Source organism: Beta vulgaris, chromosome 7 (assembly GCF_026745355.1).
Source record: "Beta vulgaris subsp. vulgaris cultivar EL10 chromosome 7, EL10.2, whole genome shotgun sequence".
In the NCBI taxonomy this organism is placed as follows: Eukaryota; Viridiplantae; Streptophyta; class Magnoliopsida; order Caryophyllales; family Amaranthaceae; genus Beta; species Beta vulgaris.
In genome coordinates this window covers 45,266,404-45,293,596 of record NC_079208.1, presented here as the reverse complement: position 1 = coordinate 45,293,596, position 27,193 = coordinate 45,266,404, and the positions used below count along the sequence as shown (strand labels likewise).

The window sequence follows — 27,193 nt, the reverse complement described above, 5'->3', positions numbered from 1 at the left end:
TGGCTATTATGAGAGAATGAAGGCACTGACACTTAATTAGTTAAACTCACTTAATTACTTAGTCAGACACACTTTGGAACTTATTTAGACTTCAATATTTATAGTGACAATCACAAAGAACGTGGGAGTTAAAACTCGATTCATGTTAAGTCCATTAACCCATGATGTTCCTTCCCCTAAGGAACACGTTTCTCATCATGTCCCATGATCCCATGATCTATTTGAACGTGGATATATTTTAGCCACAATCCTAAAGATTAGGAGTTTCTTGAGTTTATCCGAAAATCAGTTAATATAAAAACAGTTTATTATTAAAACTGAATTTTTAATCTTTAAGAAAATATATCTTTAACAAATCTTTATAAAACCGGATAATTATTTTTTATTTTATTTTCGAAAAACAAATCTTTTCCTATAAAGATTTTCTATTTAAAACTGATTTTTCATTTAATAAAAACTAATTTCCTATTATTTAGGCATGACTTACTCAATTCATAATTGTACCGTTATACTTTGCACGCCTAAGTCTAGTTCCTTTTATAAACAAGTTCCTTTAACATATTCGTTTAGTGCCACTTAGTTTGTTCCTTAAAAGGAACAAACTCTCATTCTCAAATAAAACTGCCACTGTTCCTTACCATCCTTACTTTGTTCCTTTACAATGGAACTAGAAAATAAAAGCCTAGCTTTTATTTTCTTGATCCAATGCTTGCTCCAGTATCAACTTATAGAAAATTCTTTACTTAGCCTTTGAAATCCTCTCTTGACTTCTTCCTTGACTTCGTAACAGTTCCTTTCATTGATACCTTAAACATCATACACTTAAATAACTCATTAGTTCACTACTTAGTTTGCATCTTTGTTTCTTTGTCATCATCAAAACTAGGGTTCAACAACATTCATAACTATTGCCATAGTACGAACTTAAGTATCAAAAATAGAATAAAGATCCACACGGAAGGGCATGAGTAAATTATTTTACTGAACATAAAAGTTACCTCATACGCATTCCAAATTTGAACAATATAACCTCCTTCATTAATCTTCATCTCCAAATGAGACTCAAACTCCATAATCGTTCTCCAATAATTTACCTCATAAGATAACGATAATTGATAACTATCCTTAAACTAATCTAAACTACAAAGCGAATCCATAACCAATTCTCTATCTAGGAATTACCTCCACTTTAGCATTCGAATTTCCTAGATTCTAAATTCATAACTACAACTCTAAATTATCAAACTAAACCATCTCAACTCAACTAACAACTTTACTAAACAAGCAAGCAACTAATTTTAATAATATGAAAATGAGATAAAACTTAACTATACCATCATCCATTAAGAAATTACAACCTTACCAAGGTTGTTTCTCCAATCACAACGCATACCACAACCACTAAGAGCAATAACAACACCAGCAACACCACCACAAACAAACGGCAACAACAAATGAACAACTGCACCGACAAAGCAGCAACACAGAGCACTAGCAGCAGTAGCATCATCACAAGGGGGGAACACGAGCAGCAACAACAACACCCCAAAAGCAGTGGCACAACAACACCACCAAAATATAGTAATACTATCAACACAAGCAACATAACATTAAGCACAATAACAGAACAACAACAACAACAATACAACAACACAACTAACAACAACCATCACAACAGCAACCATCATAACTCCAACCACCATAACTACTACTCCACAACATTCACCACAATTACAATGACAGAACAACAACACAACTGTCGCAACAACAACAACATATCAACAACACCATTGGAATAACAACAATAACGACAACGCAACAACAACACTCAATAACAGCAGCAACAACGAACAATAGCTACATCAACAACGAACAATAGAAACGACAACATCATAAAAAGGTTAGTACCTATGGTTCTCTCCGAACCACCAACACACGTCGGCGGTGACGGTGGCAAAGGCAAGGCGACAACATCGGCAGTGAATGAGTACAGGGCAGAGGAAACACCGACGACATCACTACCAACCACAATCAACAACCGTTTGATGACTGCCATCCACCGGCAAACACCAACAATCGCCGCATCACCAACCGCGAGTAATCTGCGTGTAAAGAGGAGAGACGCGAGCAAAAGAGAGGGCGGCGCCGTCGCGCAACAGTCGCAGCAGCGAGGGGAGTTGAAGCTTCCGACGAGCTTAGGGGAAAACACTGGCCAGCCAGGCGTCCGGTGGCTGAAGGAAAAGGAGGTGCGAAGGGAGAGGGAGGATTACAGGGGTTGGGGGGTTTGAAGGAGTCGAGGGTTTTTAGGGTTGCTTTCACGGGAATGAGAGAATCACTTGGGTGGGTTTTTGTTTCTCACTATACTGACAACTAAACCGATAAAGGCTAACAAAGTAAAAGGAACCGCCCCGAATTGATAAAACGCAACAATTCAATTTTTCTTATTTTGGGTAAATACTCAATAAATCTTTATATAACTAAAACCCAGAATGTATAATAATAATAACTCCATAAGATTTAATTAAATAAATATACTACAACACCACAAATAAAAATCATATTCCAAATCTAAATAAAATATTAAAACACTACAAAAAAATCCATTTTTCGCAACAACGTTTTGTCAATGACATAAAAGTTGTTGCTAAAAATGCGCTTTAGCAACGACAAAGTTGTTGCAATAGATAAGTTTTCATTTCCCTCCCCCAATTACATAAGCGCGGGGTTTAGAACATTCTAGGTCCTTTTATAACAACGATTCAAGTTGTAGCTAAATTTGTCTATAATTATTGCAACGACTTTGCATCGTTACTTATGTTTATACATGTCTATTGCAACGACTTTTGTTGTTACTACACGTTTCACATTTTAGTGCAACGATTTTGTTGCTGCCAAAACTTTAAAAAAAATCTGAAAATTAAAAATTCAACATCATAAAACAAAACCCACAAATATATGATTCCAGTTTCCCACCAACTCTCTTTCATCAAAGGGTTTTCCGCTTCAAAGCTTACATGCGACTGAGCTACACCGAATCCTCCGGCACTCCATCATCTTTGTTGTTGGTCTCTAGCAGAACGATTGTCGTTCGATCGTCCAACGTGTTGTCGTCCTCAATTCTCCGACGTCCTCTGATGCCTTGTTGTTTTTCGTCCTCAATTCGGTCATCTTCTGCAGAACGGCTGCTGTTTGGTCGGCCACCAACGACCACCGTCAACCGCCGGTAATACTTGGTTCATCATCCCTTAATTTTTTCCACTCTCTCTCTCCTGGGGTTCGTCGGATTACTCAAATTACTGAAAACATAATTTGTAACTTATTGAACACTAGTTTTATGATTTGAGATAATTTGTGTTAAAACTTTCTGTTAAATGTGATTTGTGAATGCATCTTATGAATGTGTTTTCTTCATTCTAAATTACTTGTTTTATTACTAGCCCCCAATTTAATTTTGTTTGCAGATTTGTTTGTTAGTAGTGATGGTCGATTGATAAAAATTATGTCTTTACATCAATTTCATATCTATACATGAATTCTCTTGAATTACGATGCTCCTAGGATTTGAGTAAATGATTTAGCCTAATTTATTCAATTATAGTGATATCAATTATTTTTGTTGATTGAATATCATGGATTTTGCCCCATCCTTGTTGTTTTAATGTGTTTTATAGGGTGTTAAATTTTAAATGAAAAACTCTCTCGTTAACTTACATTAACTTATGACCAAAATTTTAAATCAATTTTATCAAACATTGACACAAAATTCATGTGTTCTTATTCTTGGTCAGGTTGATTTTGACCAAACTAGTGAAATTCAAAAGGTTTATAGCTTTGTGGTTGTGGACAAGGTAAGTGTTATACTTTAGGAAATAACTTTGTATAGTCAAACTAATGTTCATGGTGCTAAAACTTGTTTTTCTTGTTACGTGTGTATTAAACTATATATATGTAGTTTCACTTTGTGCATATCTCATTGGGATGTTGTATACATCTTTCTGAATTACTTTACTCTCTGAATTTAGGGAATGGCTTTTTGTAAGGAATGGATGAAAATAAGTTATCATTCATTTCCCGAATATAGGGAGGGTGTTTATGGTTTTTTAGACTTTGCATTTTCCAGTATTATAGACGTTCATGATGCTGCGACCATTAGATGTCCTTGTGATAAATGTCGTAATCTGGTTTTTAAAAAAAGGTGTGATGTGAGGTTTGATTTACTAAAGTGGGGAATGTATGAGAATTATACTACCTGGGAACTACATGGGGAAATTGTAGATAATCTTGATGGTGCATGGTCAGACAATTCTTGATATTCCTGATATAGAAGGGGCAGGACATGATGACAGTGAAGTCAACATGTTGGAGGATGCTTTTGGGGTACCAGCCATGTATTCTGGGCTCAATGAGGAAGAAGTCAATGTGTTTAATGAACATCCTAGAGGAGAGGCAGCAAAGTTTTATGATTTATTGAAAGCATATCAAGAGCCACTAATAGTCGAAGGCACAACAATGTCAAAATTGCCTTGTATTGTGAAATTATTACATTTAAAAGTTTTAAACAATTGGAGTGATAGTTCTTTTGATAGTTTGTTGAAGTTGCAACGCCAGGCTTGGGGAACTGCTATTCCTGATTCTTATCATGAGGCAAAAAAATTGATTGCTGATTTGGGGCTTGAGTGTGTTAAAATCGATGCTTGTAAGAATGATTGTTTTTTGTACTGGAAAGAGAATGCAAATTTAGATAAGTGTCCTACATGTGATTTCCCTATGTATAAAAATGTTGATAAAGGACCTTCAAAAGGAGTTAAAGTTCCACACAAGGTATTACGATACTTTCCATTGAAATCTAGGTTACAAAGGTTGTACATGTCTAGAAAAACAGCTAAGGATATGTTGTGGCATAAAATTGAAAGGGTGGATAAGAAAGGGGAAATGAGTCATCCTGCTGATTCTCCTGCTTGGAAATTTATTGATAAAGAGTATACTTCATTTGCTAGTGATCCTCGTAATGTAAGACTTGGACTAGCTTGTGATGGTTTTCAACCTTTTGATAATTCAACACATAGTATTTGGCCGGTTGTTCTGATTCCGTACAATTTGCCTCCTTGGTTATGCATGAAACCTCATTCTTTTCTTTTATCTTTACTTATACCTGGTCCACAAGTCCTGGTCGAAGCATTGATGTATATCTTCAACCTTTAATTGAAGAGCTAAAGGAGCTTTGGGAAATTGGGGTAGAAACATATGATGCTCACTCAAAGCAAAATTTTAATATGCGTGCAATGTTGTTATGGACGATTAGTGACTTTCCTGCCTATGCTGATTTGTCGGGTTGGTCAACTAAAGGTGGATATGCGTGTCCTTCTTGTCACAAGCACACTCACCGTACTTCACTAATGAGTAAAGGTGGCTATTTGCATGATCGTCGTTGGTTACCCTCTAATCATAAATGGAGGATAGATAGAAAATCATTTGATAACACAAGGGAAAAAGATAGTGCACCGGTTCCGTTGACTGGTGATGAAATTTTGAACTATTTTAACAATTTTGAGCTAGAAAAATTTGGAAAGGTTGCTTGAAAAAAAAGAAAGCGAGATGCCTTAAATAGCTTGTATGGTTGGAACAAGAAAAGCATTTTTTTCCAACTGCCTTATTGGAAGAAGCTACTAATACGACATAATTTAGATGTCATGCATATCGAAAAAAACGTGTCTGATAATATATTGAGTACATTAATGAATATTAAAGGAAAGACTTAAGACACAATAAAGGCCTGTATTGCTTTGATGAATATGGGCATTCGAGCCGACCTCCATCCTATTTTAGAGGGAGACAAAGTGCGTGTTCCTTTAGCATCTTACACTTTAAACTCAACTGCTAAGGCTGCAATTTGTGAGATGTTTGCAACTATGAAGTCTCCTGATGGATATTTGTCGAACATTTCAAGGTGTGTAAGGGACGATGGGAAAAAAATTTCGGGTTTGAAAAGTCATGATCATCATGTTTTTATTCAGCAGCTTCTTCCTCTTGCAACTCGTGGTTTTTTGCCCAACAATGTTTATGAGCCTTTAGTTGAGTTAAGCTCCTATTTCCGCAATCTGTGCTCCAAAAAATTAACAACAAAGCAACTTGATGACCTTGAAGCTCAAATCCCTTACACATTGTGCAAGCTTGAGATGGTTTTTCCACCGGCATTTTTTGATGTGATGGTACATTTAGTGGTGCATTTGGCTTCTGAGGCTAGGATTGGAGGTCCCGTTCGATATAGATGGATGTACCCAGTTGAGAGGTATGTTATTTTGTTATATATATTTTTTCTTTCTATTTATGTCTTAATTATTCAACATTTTAAGAATCTTGTATTGGCATTAGGTATCTTCGAACATTAAAAAAGTACATTCGAAATAGAGCACAACCAGAGGGTTGCATAGCAGAAGGATATCTCGCCGACGAGTGTCTAACATTTTGCTCTAGATATATGAATGACATTGACTCAAAATTCAATCGTAAAGGAAGAAATGATGATGATGATGATAAAGGGAATGGGGATAATTTCACAAACAAGATGGATATATTCAAACCACTTGGACGCCCTTTGGGACAAGGAGTGGCACTGCATCTTGAATTTGAAGAGTTTAATCAAATTCATTTCTATAATCTTGTTAATTGTGATGATCTTCTTGATTTTGTTAAGTAAGTTGTCATACTACTTAATTATTTTATATGTTCATAATTTATTTTTAGGCCTAATTTCTATTAGTTTTATATTTTTTCTTATATAGTGAGCATAAGTTAGAGTTGGAAAAGGAAAGTCCTAGAAACGTAGAACGGAGACACAAAAGGCAATTTGCTGATTGGGTATATGATCGCGTAAGTTCATAACTAACTCATGTATAGAAAACTAAATACAAATATTATGCGGAGAAAATATGTGATGATATTATGTTTTTTATTTGTCAACAGGTGACCAAATTGTATAAGGATGGGAAGATGGATGAAAATTTGTATAACTTAGTTTGTTCTCCTTCTAGAGTTGTAAGGCGTTACGCGGGATATATTGTTAATGGTTTTCGATTCCATACTATTGATCGGTGTGAGAAAAGAAAAACTCAAAACAGTGGAGTAATGGTACGAGGGGATGATAATTCTGATAAGGAATACTATGGAATTCTGAAAGATGTTTTTGACATGTGTTACCCTGGTGGGAACCGTGTATTTGTTTTTAAATAAATGTTCTTGGTTTGATGTCGAGCACCTGGGTAGAGGATATAAAGTGGATGATCATGGTTCCATTTCTGTGAATAAGAAGACGTCCCTGAAAACAGATGAAGTATATGTGTTAGAATCTCAAGTGGAGCAAGTGTTTTATATACAAGACCCAAAAAGTGCAGATTGGAATTTTGTTATAAAAACTCAGCCACGAGATCTTTATGATTTGCCAAGCATAGAGATCGTTGACCAACTTGAGATTGATGACATAGTTGTAGATGTGGATGCATACCAGCAAGTGGAAGTAGATGAAGCCGAATTTCATAATTTAAGCGAAACAAATGATGATTTTTTTGTAGACTCATTAGCGACTAATACCTTTATGGTAGAAAAAGAACCTACAGTTGTAAAAATGGTTAGAAAAGCAATGGAGGATCTCGGCAAAGTCAATGATGACTTTATCAATGATGGTGACATTGAATCATATGAGGATTCAAGTGAAGAGGAAGAATTTGATGAGTCCTCATCTAATTGATGTGTCTGTTTTGTTATATTCTAGTGTGCTTAGTTCAAGATAAAATTTTAGTCTTTTTATTCCTTAATCTTATGGTGTCTTATGGTCTAATATTTTATTGTAGTTGGAATTTATTCTTGACTTTGGATTAGATAATTTTTGTCTTAGATATGATCAATATGTTATTTTTATATGATAAATTTTCTAGCCTTTTGTTTTAATGGCTGCTATTAATTTTCATATTTTGTTTCTTGTTTATTTATCTGATTGATGTTTCTTGTTTATAATTTATCTCAAATGTTGAAGCTAAGTAAAATATGGTTGGTAGAGGTGGAGCAAAGAATGTGGGAAGTCGCAACAATGATGGAAAAGGTATGTGTCATATACTGAAATTTTACGTTCCTTTTTCTATATTTTGTTTCCTTAAAGGTCCATTATTTAAATGATGCAGCAAGTGTTGGAGGTAATCGAGAAGTTTTGGGAAAAAAAAAAATCCGATTCTAGTTCAGCGCAATCAGAATTTTGTCCCTAGATTACGGACTCTTGTAAATCCACCTCAAATTGATAAAAATTGTGAGTCGACGGCTCCCAATAACAGAGTTACCTTACATGAGGTCGGGCACCTTGATATTGATATGGAAAATCCAAATATGAGCAATGATTTGTCTGGATTTATTTCATCAAATGAAGGTATTGTTAGAAAGTATATTAATAAAATACTTTAGCTACCTATTAGAAGACAATCTAAATCTATATGCTGCAGATTAGAAAACACTTTAGCAACTTTTTAATTTGTATGTGCATATGTAAGATGTACCTGCACAACTTGGAAAGAGGAAAAGAACGAACAAGTTGAACACAAGGATCTCAAAGGCTTTAGAAGCAAATGTTGTCGTGCAAGATCAGCCCATCTAAAGAAGGGAAGAGTTGAATGCCCAAAATGGTCGAAATACTAACCGACAACGTGATAACCAAGCACTAGGAGGGAACAATGGTTCAGCACACTCGGCAGTTAATGACGACACTCCTCAGAATGGTGAAGGTAAGTATAACAAATTATTCAATGTCACTCTTTAATATGTTAATCAAGACACTTTCTCCTGCTATTTTTCCCCCCCTTAAATTCCTACTTTTCTTTTCTACTATTTTAGCTACAAGTAATGTGAAACGGCGGGGAGACAGGGGAAAATACGAAAGTTACGTAGTTGACATGAAATTGAAAGGGCAGAAATCTAAATTAAAAAGGAAAAATTCACATCAATAATCTCAACTATGGGCACTCTTTCAATATTAATCCCAACTAAGGATTATTCCAGTATAATCCTAACTATATCAGTTATCTTCCCGAATTGATCCTTTACCTGTTATAACCTGTTTAATAGGTTAACTTGCTTATGTGGCACAATCTAATTCACTTTTTTTTTCTTTGTCTTTCTTCACGTCATTCTCTCTCTTTGCCTTCACACCTAGCAGCCACCATCTATCTCTCTCTTTCCTATGACCATGAAAAACCCACATGCCACCTACCCTCCCTCCTACTCACCACCCACCGGCACCACCCCTCCACCAAAATCAACAACCACACGTCAACCGCCGCACCTCCCTCACTATCCTCACCGCCTCGTTGTCCCCAACACCTTCATGCGGTGCACATCTCCAACACATCACTATCTTCCCCCGTCCACCCCTCAAGCCCACCTCCAAAGTCTACTTCGCCAACTCACCCCCACCTTTACTTCCCAACCTCATCGTCAATGTCTTCGCCAACCACCTTGACTTATGGTATTAATACCCCCCCTTAATATCCTCCCTCGTTTGCGACGGCTTCACTCCCTCATATCGAATAATTAACCGACGTCGACCAAAAACGACATGTTGTTAGTGCTCAAGTGTGCGATATAAATGCACGGATTTTAAACGGGTATGGTGTTTCAGGTGGGTTGTGGTTGTAGTTGTCAGCGTAATTTTTCTGAGTTTTTCTGGTGGGTTTGGGTCATTGTGGTTGTAATTGTATAATGGTGGTTCTAGTAGTGGGGTAGGTTTTTTGCGTTAGTTGTGTAAGTGGTGGCGGTTGTGGTCATGGGATGGTGGTTAACGGTGGGTGTGGAGGTGTGCGATGGTGGTTAACGGTGGGTGTGGTGGTGTGCAATGGTGGTTAGGTGGTGTGTGGTAGAACATTAAATTAATTAAGAAAAATCACAAAGTTTACCTGCTTAGTAAGTCACTGGTCAGTTAGGATTGTTTCGGAAAGATGGACCCTATAGTTTGGATTATACTGGAATAATCCTTAGTTGAGATTAATATTGGAAGAGTGTCCATAGTTGGGATTATTGATGTGAATTTTTCCAATTAAAAATCTACATTCCTGATGACATTGATCGTGCAATTGGTGAGAATGCTCGTCATTTGGTAAATGAATGTGGTCGTGTCTTAAGAACAAAGGCTCCTTTAAATGTAAACACTTGGAAAGAAGCATTTGCAAAGGCAGGTGATTCAATGTGGCGAGAAATTTAGGTTTTTACTATGCTGCATTGTTTTTTGTTTTAGCAACATTGTTCTTTAAATGATTTTCTTAATATTTGGAGTGAAACCATCGGCTGATGTGATTTGGCTTATTGAGGGAGTCACCATGATTTTCTTAATATTTGGAAAGATGTTGTTGCTGCACATGGTGACTCAATGACTCAAGAGGAAATACTTCTAGATGTTCTGAAACCTAGATCAGGTTATTTTCGTGGCAAGGGAACTGCTTTACTAGGGTAAAGTAAAGGAAGACAACTACTTGAACATCAAAACTTGATTCATAACCAACAAAAAACTATTCAGGAGCAACAACAATTGATTAAGGAGTTGCAACAAAATCAAGAAAAAACAACAAAACAACTTGAAGAGTCTCACGAGGCAACAACAAGACTATTACAACAACAAAAGGAGGAGACACAACGTGCAATGGATACCATGAAGGAAGAATTACTTCGACAACTTGCTGCTAGAGTTACAAGCTAATATGAAGATATTTGAAAGTAAGTTAGAGAAATTTTCTTTTATGCTCTTATACAACTTATATTATGTTAATATTCGTTTATTATTAGGATCTGATATTTTTCTTGCTCTTTTAATGTTTCCGCTGTTGGATTTATGTCATTGTTTGGGAGTTTGACCATCATTTGAAGACTACGATTGCTTGTGTATTGTTCATTGCATGTTTAGAAAAAATGGCCAAATATATACACTAAGAGATAATGTTTATCTTGCAGGTAGTGTTGAGGAAGTAAATATATGGAGATATTATGAAAGTATATGGTATGTGAATTATGCGTGGAGACTTTTTATGCATTGGGTATGATATTTTTTGGAATGAATATGGATCAATGATCGATTGATATTCTTATATATGGTGATTAAGAGAATGTTGATCATAGAATGATTTGGGAACATTGACGGATGATATTATTGGAGCAATGATGAATGTAAATTTTTGGAAGAATGATTGATGTATAAGTTAGATGTGATGATTGTGTGAGTAATGGACATGTTTTTTGTATTAATGTATATTTACATTATTATGAATTAAATTTTTTGGATCCCGTAAATTATTAGGGTCTCATATTATATCAAAAAGTTTTTACAGGTTCAGAGCTCAATTACAAATAATAATTTATATTCTTGCATCTAAAACGTACATTACTTTAGAAGTGACATTGGTCGTTGCTAAAATACATTGTATCTATTTAAATTAGTTATAATCAAAGCTTTTGCAACAAATAAAGTCGTTGCAAAAAACAGTTTATGTTTAACAAAGACTATAGTCGTTGCAAAAACCAAATCTTATCTATTTCATTAAATTTGATTAAGTATCTTCAGCAACGAAATTTGTTGTATCAATAGATTGACTTGTTTTGCAACGACAACTGTTGTTGCCATAAATTCCATTCATATAATATATCCCACTATGTATGGCAACGACATATTTATTGCAACGACTACTGTCGTTGTCAAATACGTTTTTTTTGCAACGACAAATCTCGTTGCTCGCATTTTTAGTGACGCCTGTACCCGCAACGACCTTGCAACGACAAATGTCGTTGCAAAAGATATTTTTCGCAACGATAAATAAATTTAACAACGACATTTGTCGTTGCCAAAAACAGGTTTTCTTGTAGTGAAATTAGATGCATAATTAATTGAATGAATATAATTAGCTTTTTAATAAAGTCTTTTAAAAACAAGCCTGTTACAGGGGGAGTGAATTGTAGTTGAAGGGAAATTTTCGTATTTAATCGCAAAACATAAAGAACTTAGAGCGCACAAGATATAGCCTACAAGCTAAGGAGAACTTCCTAGGCCCAATAGGAGAGAAACCTTGCCCCCAAGGGATTTTGACTCAATACTTCTCTTATTATAATTGGCCAAAAGGCTCTCTTTACAACCTATTACTGGACCCTTCTCTGTTCCTTTAGGAACTTGTTCCCAGTCACTTAGTTCCCCCTGACCTGATGACACTCACTTGACTTCACTCGAAGTCTTCTCTTTTTCTCTCATTATTTCTCTGAATTGATTACAAGGATATTCTGGGTTTTTCACTCGCCCAAACACTATGAATATTACAATGATATGTATTGTAGGAAATGAAGAAAATTACAAAAAAAGTTTTCAAAGTAAATAATGAATTTGTAATGCTTAAAAGTCGTAAGTTTTCCGAACAACTATTTTCTTCCTTAAATACATGCAGTAGCCTTTTTCACTTCACTCCATGTTCTCCATGTTGTGTGCTTGCTAAAACCTAGGGATCATGGCCCTTTACACGCTGCACAAACTCCATGTTTTTTGCAACAGATTTAACCGCTCTCCACTAGCCGTTGTGCGCCAACAGTAAGTTTATTGGAGGAAATCTCTCCCCAATTCTCCTTCTTTGTAGCCACGATATATTCAACTTATTGTACACAACAAGCAACAACTTTGCATCTAATAAAAGAAAAAAAATTTCACAAAAGATTCTCAGTTACTAGATTTATCAATCATGCCATATAATGAAATTCAAAGAGTAGATTAAAACTCATTAATCTTTCTCTACAAGATATATAAAAAATAACAAGACAATACTTTTAGGATTTATATTTTTTCAAAAAGAAAACTATACAAGACCTAATTATTTGGCATCATCAAAACATGGAATACACCAATATTCCCCCTTTTTTATGATGGCAAATATCAGTAAAAATAAATTAAAGCAAAAAAAATTAACAAAAAGAAAGTAAAGTAAAAGAATTAAGAGTTAAGACTTTGAAAAGAAAATCTAAAATGAAGCAAAGCAAAAGAATCAATAGCTAAGACTTTTAAAACAAAACAAAACCTAGAACTAACTATAAAATCTAATACTAATCGGTTTTTTGAAACAAGGAAAGAAAAAGAAAATTGAAAAATCAACACTACTGAAACTAAGGAGACTATAATCTTTTTATTTGTCACTTTACTTCTCCCTCTTGTCATCATCAAAAACAACTAAGGAACCAGCAGTACTTTAAGAGTATAATAAGGACAACAATATCAAAGAAAAGTAGCTCAAACATTTTATCTAATAATACTAAGCCTCCATTCATTTTAATGAGCATGCAATAGCAAGATAAATGCACCTAGACATGAAAGATGCACAAGCTAAGTTCAAGAAGATAAAGGAAAGAAGCAGAGAAAGAAAAAAAAAAAAAAGATAGAAAAGAAATAAAGGAGATAATAGAGATAATCAACAAAAACTGATGTGATTCACACTTCCAGAAGATGATTAAATTAAAGAGCAACAATAGGTCACCAGTGTTTAAGTACAAGCCAAAAATCAAAGTAACATTGTTTTAACATATTAATGGAAGGGAAAGTAAATTTAAGGTTTGGGGCGTATTGCGAATGGCAAATGGCAAATGATGCAACAACATCATTAATCTTCTCTCTCATATCAGCTTCTCCCTTCTGTAGAGCAGCCAGAACTTGTTCTTGTTAGAGATCCACCATAGCAATCCTGATCTCAACTCCATGGATCCTAGAGTGCAGTAGGGACAAAGACTCTTGAATAGAATGCAACAGACCATGGAGACTGACAGTAGAGAGAAGCAGGAAATCCACAGCAGCAGATCCTAGAGAGACACGATCTTCATCTAGATCTATCATCACAACATCCCCCTGGCCCTTTGGAGACTTAGTCTCTACTAATCTCTAACTCTTGCAGACTGAGCTCGGACCCACATCACTGACCTCTTCCACATGCTTCCTTTTGATCCCAGTTTCTCCCTTTCCCTTGGTCTCCTCAACTTCATATTCCAACCTACCACCCTAAACCCTTAAATTAATTCTAGAGAGGGTCTCCTTTGTCAAGTAATTCTCAAGCTCTAGTTCAAAAGAAGGACTAACAAGAAGTTTGATTTGACAGTTTTGAAAAATAGTAGAGACACAGTTACCATATCAAATTTTGTTATTGTGGGAAACGCAGTATGAGAGGTGGTAAATTATCAAAAAAGGAAAGTTTATTTTTATATTTTTAGCATGGCAGAACATAATATAAGAAACAGATCCATGAGGCTAGCTTGAGTCCTCTTGGATGTTCTTCGTAAAATAAAGTACCACACTAAATGAAACAAAAGTTATGAAAGGAGAGAGATCTTTTTGGTCCAGTGATTGGTCAGTAGCAACACCACCAAAATAACCTAAAATTGTAGCATTCGAAGCCCCATTGACATTTAATTTCTCCTTACTTTTAATGTAATATTTGTACCCTTTATTTGGTACATCAAACCACTTAGAAATTTTCTTCTCATTGAATTTTACTAACTTCCCATTAAAAATACTAATGCATAAACCTTCATTATTCTCAAAGTTGGAAATAAATTCACTCATTTCAGCTTCATACAAACCCTCATCAGAACTTAAAACCTTAGTCCATTTTTAAAACTTAACAGTATCAATAAACTCTACCCAATTGATTTTCTTGCACCAAGATATATCAACACAAAATTCTATCATGTACTTAGAAGATTTAGACTTATTACCATGCTTTGTAGGAACCAAAATTTCTTTCTCATGCTCTGTTTCAGCATCATCAAGCTCTTCTTCCTTATTAGGGGAAATCACTTCATTTGTCGAAGAATTTTCGTGATAACACAAAGAATCATCATTGGAGTTTGAAGATTCATTCTCACTTTAATTGTAATCAATAGAGGAGAATATGTTTCAGCGGGAAATTATGTGATTTCATCAGAGGTTTTGCGCTTGGGTGCCATTGAAGAATTTTGGAGAGTTGAAGAAGATGAGAGGAAGAGAGGTTGAGCTGTTATGCAGAGTTGAGGGATTTGAGGTGAAAATTTTGAAAATGCCGTAAATTTGTTTGATGTGATGGAGGATTTTGTTAAGGGGTAGATTTATAAGGGATGATGCATATATGTGGTGGAGTTTCCCTTGCCTTTCTTAATCCATTGAATTGTAATTATTAGGTTATTAACTTGTGGGAGATGAATGAGGAAAAGAATTAAATTTATGGAGAAATAAAGAAAATAAAAATAAAAATGAAGGAGATATTTACTGTTTAAAAGAATAAAATGAAATCAAGGAATAAAGCATGAACTCATGCATGTTACATGTTCAAGTTATACGTACATAGACCTTAACATATTATGCTCAAGTATATGTGTGGACAATAAGGGGAGTATTATGAAGGCTAATGCGAGTCCTTAACGTTGACGATATAATGTATAAATGAATTCTTGAAATTATGCTGGTCACTTAGAGGTTTCTTGCAACATAGGGTTTCAGTAGAAGGAGCATACTTAATGAATTCTAATCATCCTTAGCTCTAAGAAAATTTTCTCGAACTTTTCTCTAGGAAGTGGTTTAGTCAAAATATCAGCACTTTGATTTTCTGTTGGACAAAATTCAACTTTAACAAGACCTTTTTCAATATTTTCCTTAAGAAAATGATGCCTAATGTGTATGTGCTTGACCCTAGAAATGGTGTATGGATTCTTGAAGATACACATTGCACTAGTATTATCATAGTAGATAGGAACACACTTAAATTTAATGCCAAAATCTCATACTTGTTGCTTGATCCATAGAACCTGGGAATAGCATGCTGCAGCACCCATATACTTTGCCTCTGCAGTAGACAAGGCAACAATATTTTTCTTCTTTGAGCTACTTGAGACTAATCTTGTTCCTAGGTACTGAACAATACCTGATGTGCTTTTGCGATTAACCAAGTCCCTAGTATAATCCGCATCTGAGTAACTTACTTCATCAAATGCATCACTTTAAGGATAGAACAAACATAAGTCATCGCTTCCTTTCATATACCTAAGAATTCTCTTAACTACGGTTAAGTGAAAACCTTTGAGACTTGATTGGAATCTAGCACATAAACCAACACTACAAGCAATATCAGGTCTACTAGCAATTATGTAGAGTAAATTAAGATCCTATCATACCTCTATATTGCTTCTCGTTTACACACTTACCATTTGTGTCTTCATCTAACCTTGTTCTTGTTCCTATGGGAGTGTGGTTGGTTTTAGATTGTTCTAGTCTATATTTCTTAGCAGTTCCTTGATATATTTTTGTTGATGAATCATTGTTCCTCTTTTGGTTTGCCTGATTTGAAAGCCCAAAAAGAAGTTCAATTCTCCCATCGTACTCATCTCACATTCACTACTCATAAGATCAGCAAACTCCTTACAAAGAAGATCATTAGTAGCATCGAATATTATATCATCACCATCAATTTGGACTACTAATATGTATGTTCCTTTTGAACAAAGAAAATGGTTCTATCAACTTTTCCTATTATGAAATCATGTTAAAGTAAGAACTTTGATAATCTTTCATACCAAGATCTAAGAGCTTGTTTTAACCCATATAGCTTTATCAATCTTATAAACCTAATTTGGATGATCGAGATTTTCAAATCCAGGAGTTATTCCACATAGACGTATTCTAATAGAAAGCCATTTAAAAATGCACATTTTACGTCTATTTGGTACAACTTAAATCCCATAAAAGCGGCAAAGGCAATCAAAATTCAAATTGCTTCTATCCTAGCAACTGGAGCAAAGCTTTCATCGGAATCAATACCTTCTTGTTGATTATACCCTTTGGATACAAGTATGGCTTGTTCCTCACAATTGTTCCATGCTCATCAAGCTTGTTCCTGAAGACCCATTTAAGTCCAATTACCTTTTGGTTCTTTGGCTTGGGCTCCAAGTGCCAGACCTTGTTCCTCTGAAACTCATTGAGTTCCTCTTGCATAGTATTGATCCAATTTGCCGCTTTTAATGCTTCCATATGATCCTTAGGTTCTGCCAGAAATAGAAAAGCATGAAAAAACACAAAAAAAAATCATTTGGAATCAGGTTTGAGTTCTCTTTTCAATATCACTTATGATTAATTTTAAGGGATGAGAATTTTTGTGTTTCCAAGGCTTTGGATCAAATCTCGTGGTTGCTTCTGGAGCTTCATGAGGTATTTGAATTTGTTGATCTTCTTCGAGTTCAGGAGTTCCTTCTTCTTCTTGAGTTCCTCCTGCTGCTTGTTCCTCATGAGGACCAGGCACGGGGGTCTCAAGTTCAAGAACATGCTTCTTCTGTTTTCCTACAGGGGTTAGTTCCTCATTATAATGATTTGACTCTTTAAGCCGAGTGAAAACTAATTTCAAAGTTATCATCATAACTTGGTTCTTGCAGGGAATTAGTTTCATCAAAAAAAATATGGACACTCTCTTCTACACACATTGTTCTTTTGTTGTAAACTCGGTATGCTTGCTATTTGAAGCATATCCTAAAAATATTGTTTCATCACTTCTAGCATCAAACTTCCCTAGATCGTCTTTTTTGTTATTATGAATAAAACATTTACATCCAAAAATACGAAAGTGAGAAATAATATTGGGTTTTCTTCCTCTAGGGAGTTCATAAGGGGTCTTCAATGTTATTGGTCTCAACATGACTCGATTGATGATGTAGCATGTTGTGTTTCCTGCCTCGGCCCAAAAGCTCTTTGGAAGATTTCTTGCAATAATCGTCGTTCTTGCCATGTCCTCTAGAGTCCGGTTCTTTCTTTCAACTATAGCATTTTGTTGTGGTGTCCTAGGAGCGGGGAAGTTGTGATCTAGGCCTTCATTGCTGCAAAATTCATCAAGCTTGGAGTTTTGAAATTCCTGACCATGGTCAGATCTTAAGTGTTTTAATTTAAAACCACTTATTCGTTGAATCTTTTTAGCAAAAGTTAAGAACACTCGAAAGTTTCATCGTTACTATGAAGAAAGATAACCCATGTATATCTAGAGAAATCATTAAAAATAACCAATACATATTTCTTACCCGATCTACTTTGGACACGTACAGGGCCACATAGGTACATATGAAGAAGTTCCAAAGGATTTTGTGTGCTTACCAATTTCTTAGATTTAAAGGGGGATCTTACTTATTTACCTTTTACACATGGATCACAATCACCATGGTATATAGACTTAATTGTTGGTAACACAAGCACTAAGTCTTTCCCCACTTAGTTTGTATAATAGAGACAAGCTGGCATGACCACAATGCTTATGCCATAGTAGAGGACCTAACCTCATTTGCTACCAGGCATGATTTAATGCTTGTAATAGATATATCAATGGGACAACATTTTAGAGAAGGTGTAGGACCTTTGACATATCTTGTAACCCGCACTTTGCTTGCACCAACAAGCCTATATGCATATATGTAAAGTAATCTAATAACCTAATCATCTCACATGCAAGTTGAAAGGCTTTGACCTTTTTAAAATTGATTATGCTTATATTTACAATTAGCTATTCGTAATCTTTTTCGCTTTCTTAGGTGAGAAGTAACACCTTTAGATCAAGAAACTACCTTATTTTATCATAAATCATTTGAATACGGTGATTATAAGATTTTGTAATATTTTTTTTCCTTTCTGCTAGCTACCAGAACTTTTTTTTTGTTGTCGTTGAATAAATTTATATTACTTTTGAAGTAAGATAAAAACTCAAAAATTTACAAATATGTCGAAGAGGCCCAATAAACACCACCTATTTACGTTGTCTCTTGCGCCGCTAGTTAAGTGTATAAAATAATTTATCAAAAAGCACCGCCCAATATTATTTAATCTCCTTAGAAGGCTTGGATCTTAAAAGTAAACATAGGATAACAACAAAGTAGTACGAGTATTAATCAAGAATGGGGACAAAGGATAAATATTTAACTACTAAAAAGAAGTAAAAAGCCAAAGACAAGAAAATTAATAGTAGTTCACCAGCATCACCATTGATTATACTAATACTTCCTTAAACCATTCTCTCTTCTCCAAATCAGTGATTAGTTTAATATAATTAAAGCTAATACAATAACAACTTGTCAGCTATGTATGTACGTATCATGTATATATGCTGTATGTTGCTATAATTAACAAGCAGTTTCTGGTGTGTACAGTACAGATAGCGTTAAGTTCCAGACAAAAGGTACAGAACCCATCGAAGCCAATTTGTTAATCCTTTGCAATGAAGCAGAAGAGACATTTTAGAAACCACTATTATATTTGCAAGAACAAAGAAAGTAAATCAATATTTAAAATACTTGGACAAGATAAAATTAAAAATGGGGTATCAAATTATCAATCAGGAGAGCGAAAGTACGTCTCACCAACAGCATGTTTTTTTCTTGCCAAAACATACTTCATCAATGGACTAGCCAGAGTCCTTTGCTAGCTTGCCAATCAACAACTACAAATTTGAGAGTTAAGCTAAGATAGGACCTGTTTATATTACTGCCACTTTTCTATTTTTGATTTCATGATTTTAAATGTTACTCTGGACTATGAAAAGTACTAACAATAAAAAAAATTATTTAACAAATTTAGTCATGTTTATTTTGAAAACTAACAATAAATTACTGAAAAGTACTTAATCCGAATGTCATGTTGGATTATACTCCAAAATTAGTCAAGTTTTCCTAATAGTTATGATTAGTTGCTAATAATTAGTTAGTGGGTTAACAAGTAGTGGTCTACATAATGGTCTAGTTAGTGGGATAGCAAGTAGTGGGCTACATAGTTGACATGTTATTAGTAGTGCTTTGTATGCCTATTTAAAGGTTGTTTTGTTTATTCATTAAGTGAGTACATGAAAAATATATAAAAATGTAGTCTTTCAGATTCTTTTCATGTTTCTCTCTTTCCTCCTCTAAAAATTCTACATGGTATCAAGAGCTCCAGGTTACATCCGGAAAAGGAAAAGAGATGAAGCAAAAAAAAGAGAGAGAGAGATAGAGGGAGAAAGAGAGTATTAAAAAAAATTGAGTAAAAAGAAACAAGCAACGCAGCTTGATTTCATTATTTGTGAATTATTTCTTTGTTTAAGTGAATTTTTTTGTGTTTAACCATGAAAGTAATGGTTGTGATGTGTTGTTGGATCCCCTTTTAGCCCTTGAAAATGGATTTTAATCCAGTGAAAAAGAAGGCCTAAAAAATTATTGAGTTGAAGATCGAGTAATCTTTACGAGTGGGTGGAAGTCGTACTCAACGCAGAGACGGTTTCCGAAATTAAAGTAGTGGACTTAGTCAATTTGCAAGGCAACGTCAAAATGAGTTTATGGAGAGAAGTGCTCCATTGAGTAAAGGTTGGTGATAATGTGTATCAACAAAAGATGGTGTTGGTGAGAAGTGCATCAACAAATATTTGGTGATGATAAGTGCATCACATTAGGAAGAGAAGTGCTTCCATGTTAATGGAGATAAGTGCTCCATGAAGATAAAAAAAATGAAGGTCCATCATGTGGGATGAATTACCAAGAATCAAGATTGTGACATAATGTTTAATGTTGGCTCCTACAAATTTTGGAGCAAAGGGGTGTGTTGGATTATGCTCAAAAATTAGTCAAGTTTTCCTAATAGTTATGATTAGTTGCTAATAATTAGTTAGTGGGTTAACAAGTAGTGGTCTAAATAATGGTCAGTTAGTGGGATAGCAAGTAGTGGGCTACATAGTAGACATGTTATTAGTAGTGCCTTGTATGCCTATTTAAAGGTTGTTTTGTTTATTCATTAAGTAAGTACATGAAAAATATATAAAAATGTAGTCTTTCAGATTCTTCTCATGTTTCTCTCTTTCCTCCTCTAAAAATTCTACATGTCATAGTTCTAATTAATTTTTTTAAAATCTAAAAACAAGAACAATAATTAACGAGCAAAACCTAATGGTTGGATTATAGCTAATTAGAGCAACTACTATGCCAAGCTATAATCATTTGTAGCTTTGTTTGGCACATCAGATTTCCAAACTACAACATTTTGCCAAGCAACAACATCCCCCAGTGGAAAGCTACAATCACTTGTAGTTTTTACTAAATGAAAATTGGCGAGTGAGATGTACGTACAAGTAGGACCCACTTGTAGTTTGTACTTGCTTTGTGAAGGTACTTTGTTTTGCCAAGTTAAATCCTATCTTCTATTCTAATAACAAAGCAACTAGCTCCAACTTTGTTGAAATTGTAATCTGAAACCTCTTCCCATCCGCTGAAGTCGCTAAGCCTTTACTCCTAAATTTAAAAGAGGTATTTAGGTTAATCTAATGGATGTAAAACCCACCAGACCTCTACCTCACAACTATTATCTTACCAAAATTCAGCCATCTAGATATTTTTTTTCACTTTCAAGGAATTATATAATTTTTTTTTTTTTTTTTTGACATCAAGGAAATTTGCATTAATGAAAATCGGGAGTACAACCTAATGGTAATACAACCAAACTAAACAGAAAGAAGAAACAACAGACAGTATGAAAAACTAGCATAACGCATAAAAACAAAGTAACATAAACATTAACTAGAAAAAGTCCAGGCCGAACAACTTTTGTCTTGTGCGATGGGGAGTGAAGATGGATGTGATTGAAAAACTGTTGAAAGCCGCAACTCTGACGATCTTCATAGAGAGATTGCCGTACAACTGCTAGTAGATCCAGTCCACTAGGCACGAAATCCCAAGGTCCTTGATGAGCCTTCTGGGATTCTCCTGATTCGCTGAACAAAGAAGTCACTTTCGAGAGTGACTTCGGACCCTGCTGCGAGGGTCTTCGAAAATCAGTCACATTAGACTGAAACCCGAAAAACGAGGTGGAGGTCTTGACGTGCCCCAAAACAAGTTGGGGGCCTCCCACAAGATGCGTTTTTTAGGTGTGATGACACATGATGTCATCACGAGAAATTGGGCGAGTTCTTTTGATGAACTACGCCCCACTGACAGATCCTAAGATCCAAAGTGACAATCCCGAAATCAGAAGATCGACAAACAACAGAGCTGAAACATACCAACAGAAAAATAAAGAAAACATAAACTGCCAACCAACACAGAGAGCTCCGGCAAACCACACCATCAAGAACTAGAATGCCACCAACGACATCCTTGGCATACTACAGACACTGACTCCAACTAACACTAGCGGGGGACGGGGAAGGGATACGCGACCACACCTAAACCTAACCAGGGGGACGGGGAAGGGGAACTTAGACTAACCTTCGTAAAAGGGGTTCGGGGAGGGGAAAACCTAAAGACCTTGACCAAGGAACCGGATTTAAGAGCCACTGAGCCGAGCCAAAACCGTGGGTGGGCAGAAGCAACAGACCACAAACAAGGGGAACCGGGAAGTGGAAATGCACCGGACAGGGGGAGGGGGAGGAACCGCAGGAACCGCACAGATTCGAAGAACGCCTAAGGACTAGGACGACCAACGAACGAAAACAGGGGAGAGGGGGAAAACGCACAGACCGGGGGGGAACGACGAAGGACTGGGGCGACCGACTAAACGAAAATTGGTGGTGCGAAACGGCGACGGGGACGCACCGATGAACGAAAAAGCCGGCGAAGAAAGCCGACGCCGCGAATAACCAGGAAAAGAAGATGGAAAAGGCGGGGAATTAAAGGGCCGAAAACCCTAACAACCCGATTGAAGGAAGATGAAAACACGTCGAAAACAAACAAAACCAAAAACGAGCAAAAATTTCGATCTCGCCGAAGATCCGCCGGAGCCCAGCGCGGTGCCGGATCTCCGGCGAGTTCTAGGGTTATAAGTTGTTTGTGGTGTAGAGAGAAGGCAGAGGGTTTTGTTTATATAATTATGGCACACTAATTTTCCATGCACGACCATTATTTTCAATAAAAAGGTTAAAATTTTATGCGGCCAACTTTATATGCTCATTTTTTGTCACCCAATTGGGGTGCATTGCAGCTTTAATCTTTTTTAACACAAAAGGTTAAAAACCCCAATATATGAACTTATATAAGAATATTTTTAAATAGAAAGTAGTAGAACATAAAATATCCGACTAACTAAAGTATCCATGTCCCCCTAAAAAAAAAAAAAAACTAATGTATCCATGTAGGTTATATAGTAGTAGTACTATCATTCTTCTACTAAAAACAGCTAAATATATATTCTTACTTGAGCAGCAGGTGATAGCCTAGTGGTATTGGCATCACCTTCTGGGATCGAGTCTCACCTCTTGCAAGAAGGGATCCCCAGTTTCTCCCTTCCTTGCAAGGGACTTCATCTTACCTTAAAAAAAAAATTTCTTACTTGTGAGGAGCGACCGAAATCTGCCACATCTCATCTTTATATGTTGACATGGCACCGTGTAAAGGATGACACAAGGCTTATTTTTCAAAGTCCCAAAATAATTTCTATGTATAAGCCAAGGGAGGAGGTGTGGTGTCCCTATTTGAAATTACTAGAATACCCTCTAATAACTTAAAACAATGTTTTTTTATAATAAATTTAAAAATGAAAATCAATGCAACTTGCCATATGGAATAGCTCAAAAATGAAATATGCAATCACCATTAATAACTTGACTAGATGGACACAATCATCAATTCACGAAATTAATTAGAATCTTCAATTAAAAAAAGTTAGTGATATATCCTGACAACATAATACTGCGTATTTACAAAGTTCAAACAATATTGTTTATTAACATTTACAATGGTTAAAAAACTATACTAAAGCCGCTGACAAATAATTATTAAATCTCGACAAAAATTTCTAACAGTTAAAAATCAATCACCTTTAGTTCAAAAAGATAACAACATCTACAAAAAAAACCTCAATAATTAAAATCACTACCAAGATAATTTTAGATTAAAAAAAAATATATGTCTATTCGTACATAATATTGTCGACGAACCATCACGTGCATATACGGCTAGTTGTGTAAAAGTCAAATCTTATATGTGACTGACTACATCTATAGTAAACGATGTATTTAGTCCACGTATAAGGTTTATTATTGTATTTTTAAGGTTACTAATGGATTTGCTAAGGATTACTTATAATTTTTTAGGTTACATATTAGTATATTATGGATTGTCGCTAATTGTTGAGGTTACTTATGTACCTATTGAGATTACTTATTTAGTTATCTTAGGGGCTACAACTCAATATAATATACTTATAGTATTTTGGATTTACTTACAAATATTAGGGGTTACTTATATATATTGAAGGGATTATTGATGTCTTAATGTAATTATTTTGTCTTTTATGCACGTGATTACATAATTATTAATCATACGATCGACTGCATAGAAGCTTTTCTTTTGTGCAAAAGATTTTGATCCCATGACCATTTAGTTAATGTTATTATTCTACCATCAAGAACAACTTTTTTTTTTTTTTTTTTGCTAAAGCCCAAAACTTATCTACTAATCTTAGCATTTATATCTAATCTATATTATGTATTAAGACGGATTCCTCAAAAAGTTTATGTGCCTTGTAAGGTCCTCCGTCATCTAATGCACACATAAACAAAAATTAGTAATATGGTTTCTATATATAATACGAGATTTATACCATTGATTATCAAGATTAAACATTAAAGCTAAGTCTTAACCATTTAGCTAGATAATGTTATAACGTCACTAAAATCAAGAAAATTTAACGAAAAAACAATTCAATTATGAATTTTGTTTATAAACGCTTATAATATATAGTTGTCCATATAATGGTTAGAGCTTATGCGGAAGCGTAGTAGCAAATAAATAATATGAATAAATCTAAGCAGCGAAAATTAAACTAATAGTAATACGCAAATTTAACGTGAAAATCGCTCCCTTAACAAGTAAAGGAAAAAGCACAAACCGTTTTATCAATCCTTCATCTAGCAAAACCTAAAACTCACAAATCACATATATTACAATTTTCCCCAAGAATTCTAACTAGAAACCTGAGAATCTTTATATTCTCTCCCAGTTTTTGATGAGCATACAAACCCTTGTATAATTAGCATCTAACAAGATCTAATCTAACTAGACTTAGAAAACTAATAACTATCTATCTTCGTAATACTATCATTAATGTATTAGGATAAATGTATAAAGAATCCTAACATAACAAGACATACTGAAAAAGATTAAAAGAAAAAGGAAATCTCCAAATCCTACGAGGGCACAGGTTACACCCTTTGGGCGGGGGTTTCTACCTACGCTGGCACGGTTTTCCCTTGCGGATAAATATATACTTTTCAATTCGTCTACAAGAACACTCTCGAAACTCACACAATGTGCCTCCGCGAGTTACTAACCGTGTTGGACTATAGGGCTTGCATAATTTATAATCATTCCCTCAAGTCCAAACACTACAAACCTCTTCAATCAATGATCAAGATCTTCACATCATTGATGGGGTCACGATGCCTCCCCTTGAACCAAGACCTCTTCGTGCTAGATACATGCTTCAACTATGAAGATGTTTCTTGTGTTCCATGTTGTTTTCATAATTATCTCGTGTTGTTCTACAACCAAGATAGCTCCTTGATGCATCTCGATAGTACATCCATCATCAACAAGTTTTCCTAGAGAAACCATGTTACTATTTAGGCATGGAATGTAACTTACTTTTGTAAGGCGTCTACAATGACCATGAGAATCGAGTACGATATCGCCTATCCCGTCAACCTTTACTCTATTTCCATTAGGCATATTGACCGCTTCTCTTTCACAACTCCTCAAAGACACCAAGTCTTCTTCCTTTGTGGAAAATATGAAACGAGCATCCCAAATCCAAAACTCATTCACTAATTGGTTCTACAACAATTGCAACCAACAAAGCGTCATGTGGATATTCCTCCTCGTCAGATGTATCTCCCCTCGAACCACGGTCGTTGTTCCCAATGAGTCATTGAGCTTCTTCAAATCCGTCTTTGCCTTTGTGCATCGCAATTGGAAGTGCTTCTTTCATCACAATAGTGACATGTCACATCAAAACTAGTACCTTCTTTCCCTTTTTACCATGCGCCGACACACTGAAGGCTTCCTGTTGGCTTGAAGATCCTCCACCTTTCTTCATCAACTTTTCGGCTTCTAAAATGCAAACAACGGTCTCATCCAAGGTTAATGTTGTATTCAACCAACAAAGAAGTAATAACAGTATTAAATTTTAGGGTAATTCCCGTTGGTAACCCAGTACTATGGAACAATTGCAATGCTAAATCATTTTTCTTTGAAGTTTCAAAAATAACCCTATACTTAAAAATATTATACAATCGTGACATTAATGATGGTTTAATCGTTACTTCAACCATTAGGTTTATTAGTTTACCTAACCTGAGTTAACCCCAACTCTTAACTATCACCCAAACCAATGACATCCCATGCAAGCACCACAGTTCCAACCCTCCATGATTGTCCCACCGCTCCAGATGAACCCCACTCCATCAACAATGTCCTACTTCCCCACTACTGTCCTACCTATCCACCATTTAGAAGAAAAGTCACAGGGAGGGAGAGAGTAATGAGGAGAGAGAAAAAGTCATCGGGACGGAGAGAATGACGGGGTATGGTGTTTCTGGAGGAAGGATGGTGGTAGGATGGGGATTTAGTAGGTTAGTTAGTGGTTTGGGGTTAACTTGGGTTAGGATAGTAAATGGGTTTAACGATTGAAGTAACGATTTACCATCATTAATGTCGCGTTTGTATAATATTACTAAGTATAGGGTTATTTTTGAAACTCAAAAGAAAAACGATTTACCATTGCAACTGTTCCATAGTACAGGATTATTACCAATGGGAATTTCCTCAAATTTTATTGGAAGGGATACTAAGAACAAAATTGCCTTGTCTTCATCCTTGAAGGTCTCATCCACCTTTACCAATTGGGTGATCAATCCATTGAACATGTTGATGTGATATCTCAAGTCGCTGTTTTCCTCTATCTCCAATCAGAACAAATGTTTCTTTGGAAACAACTTACTCGCCAAAGACTTAGATTGAAACATCTTCTCCAATTTCTCCCATAACTCTTTGGGTTTTGTTTCTTCAAGAACATTGCCTCTTGATATCTCCCCATTTGGGATTTTCTTACATCTTTAGGTTTCTAATATATGAGGGCTTCATACAATCCTTGTCAAGTTAAAATATATTTCACCATGCTTTGTCATAATGCAAAAGT

General features: G+C 35.4%; 1 protein-coding gene across 1 annotated transcript; it reads left to right on the top strand.

Moving 5' to 3' along the window:
* The first annotated feature begins 1,910 nt into the window (after nucleotides 1–1,910).
* Nucleotides 1,911–5,579, top strand: LOC125491994 (uncharacterized). Its single transcript, XM_057390836.1, has 5 exons — nucleotides 1,911–2,246; nucleotides 3,789–3,848; nucleotides 4,023–4,181; nucleotides 4,276–5,010; nucleotides 5,067–5,579. The coding sequence occupies exons 1-5, from the start codon at nucleotides 1,911–1,913 to the stop codon at nucleotides 5,577–5,579; spliced, it is 1,803 nt and encodes a 600-aa protein (XP_057246819.1).
* The last annotated feature ends 21,614 nt before the right edge of the window (nucleotides 5,580–27,193 follow it).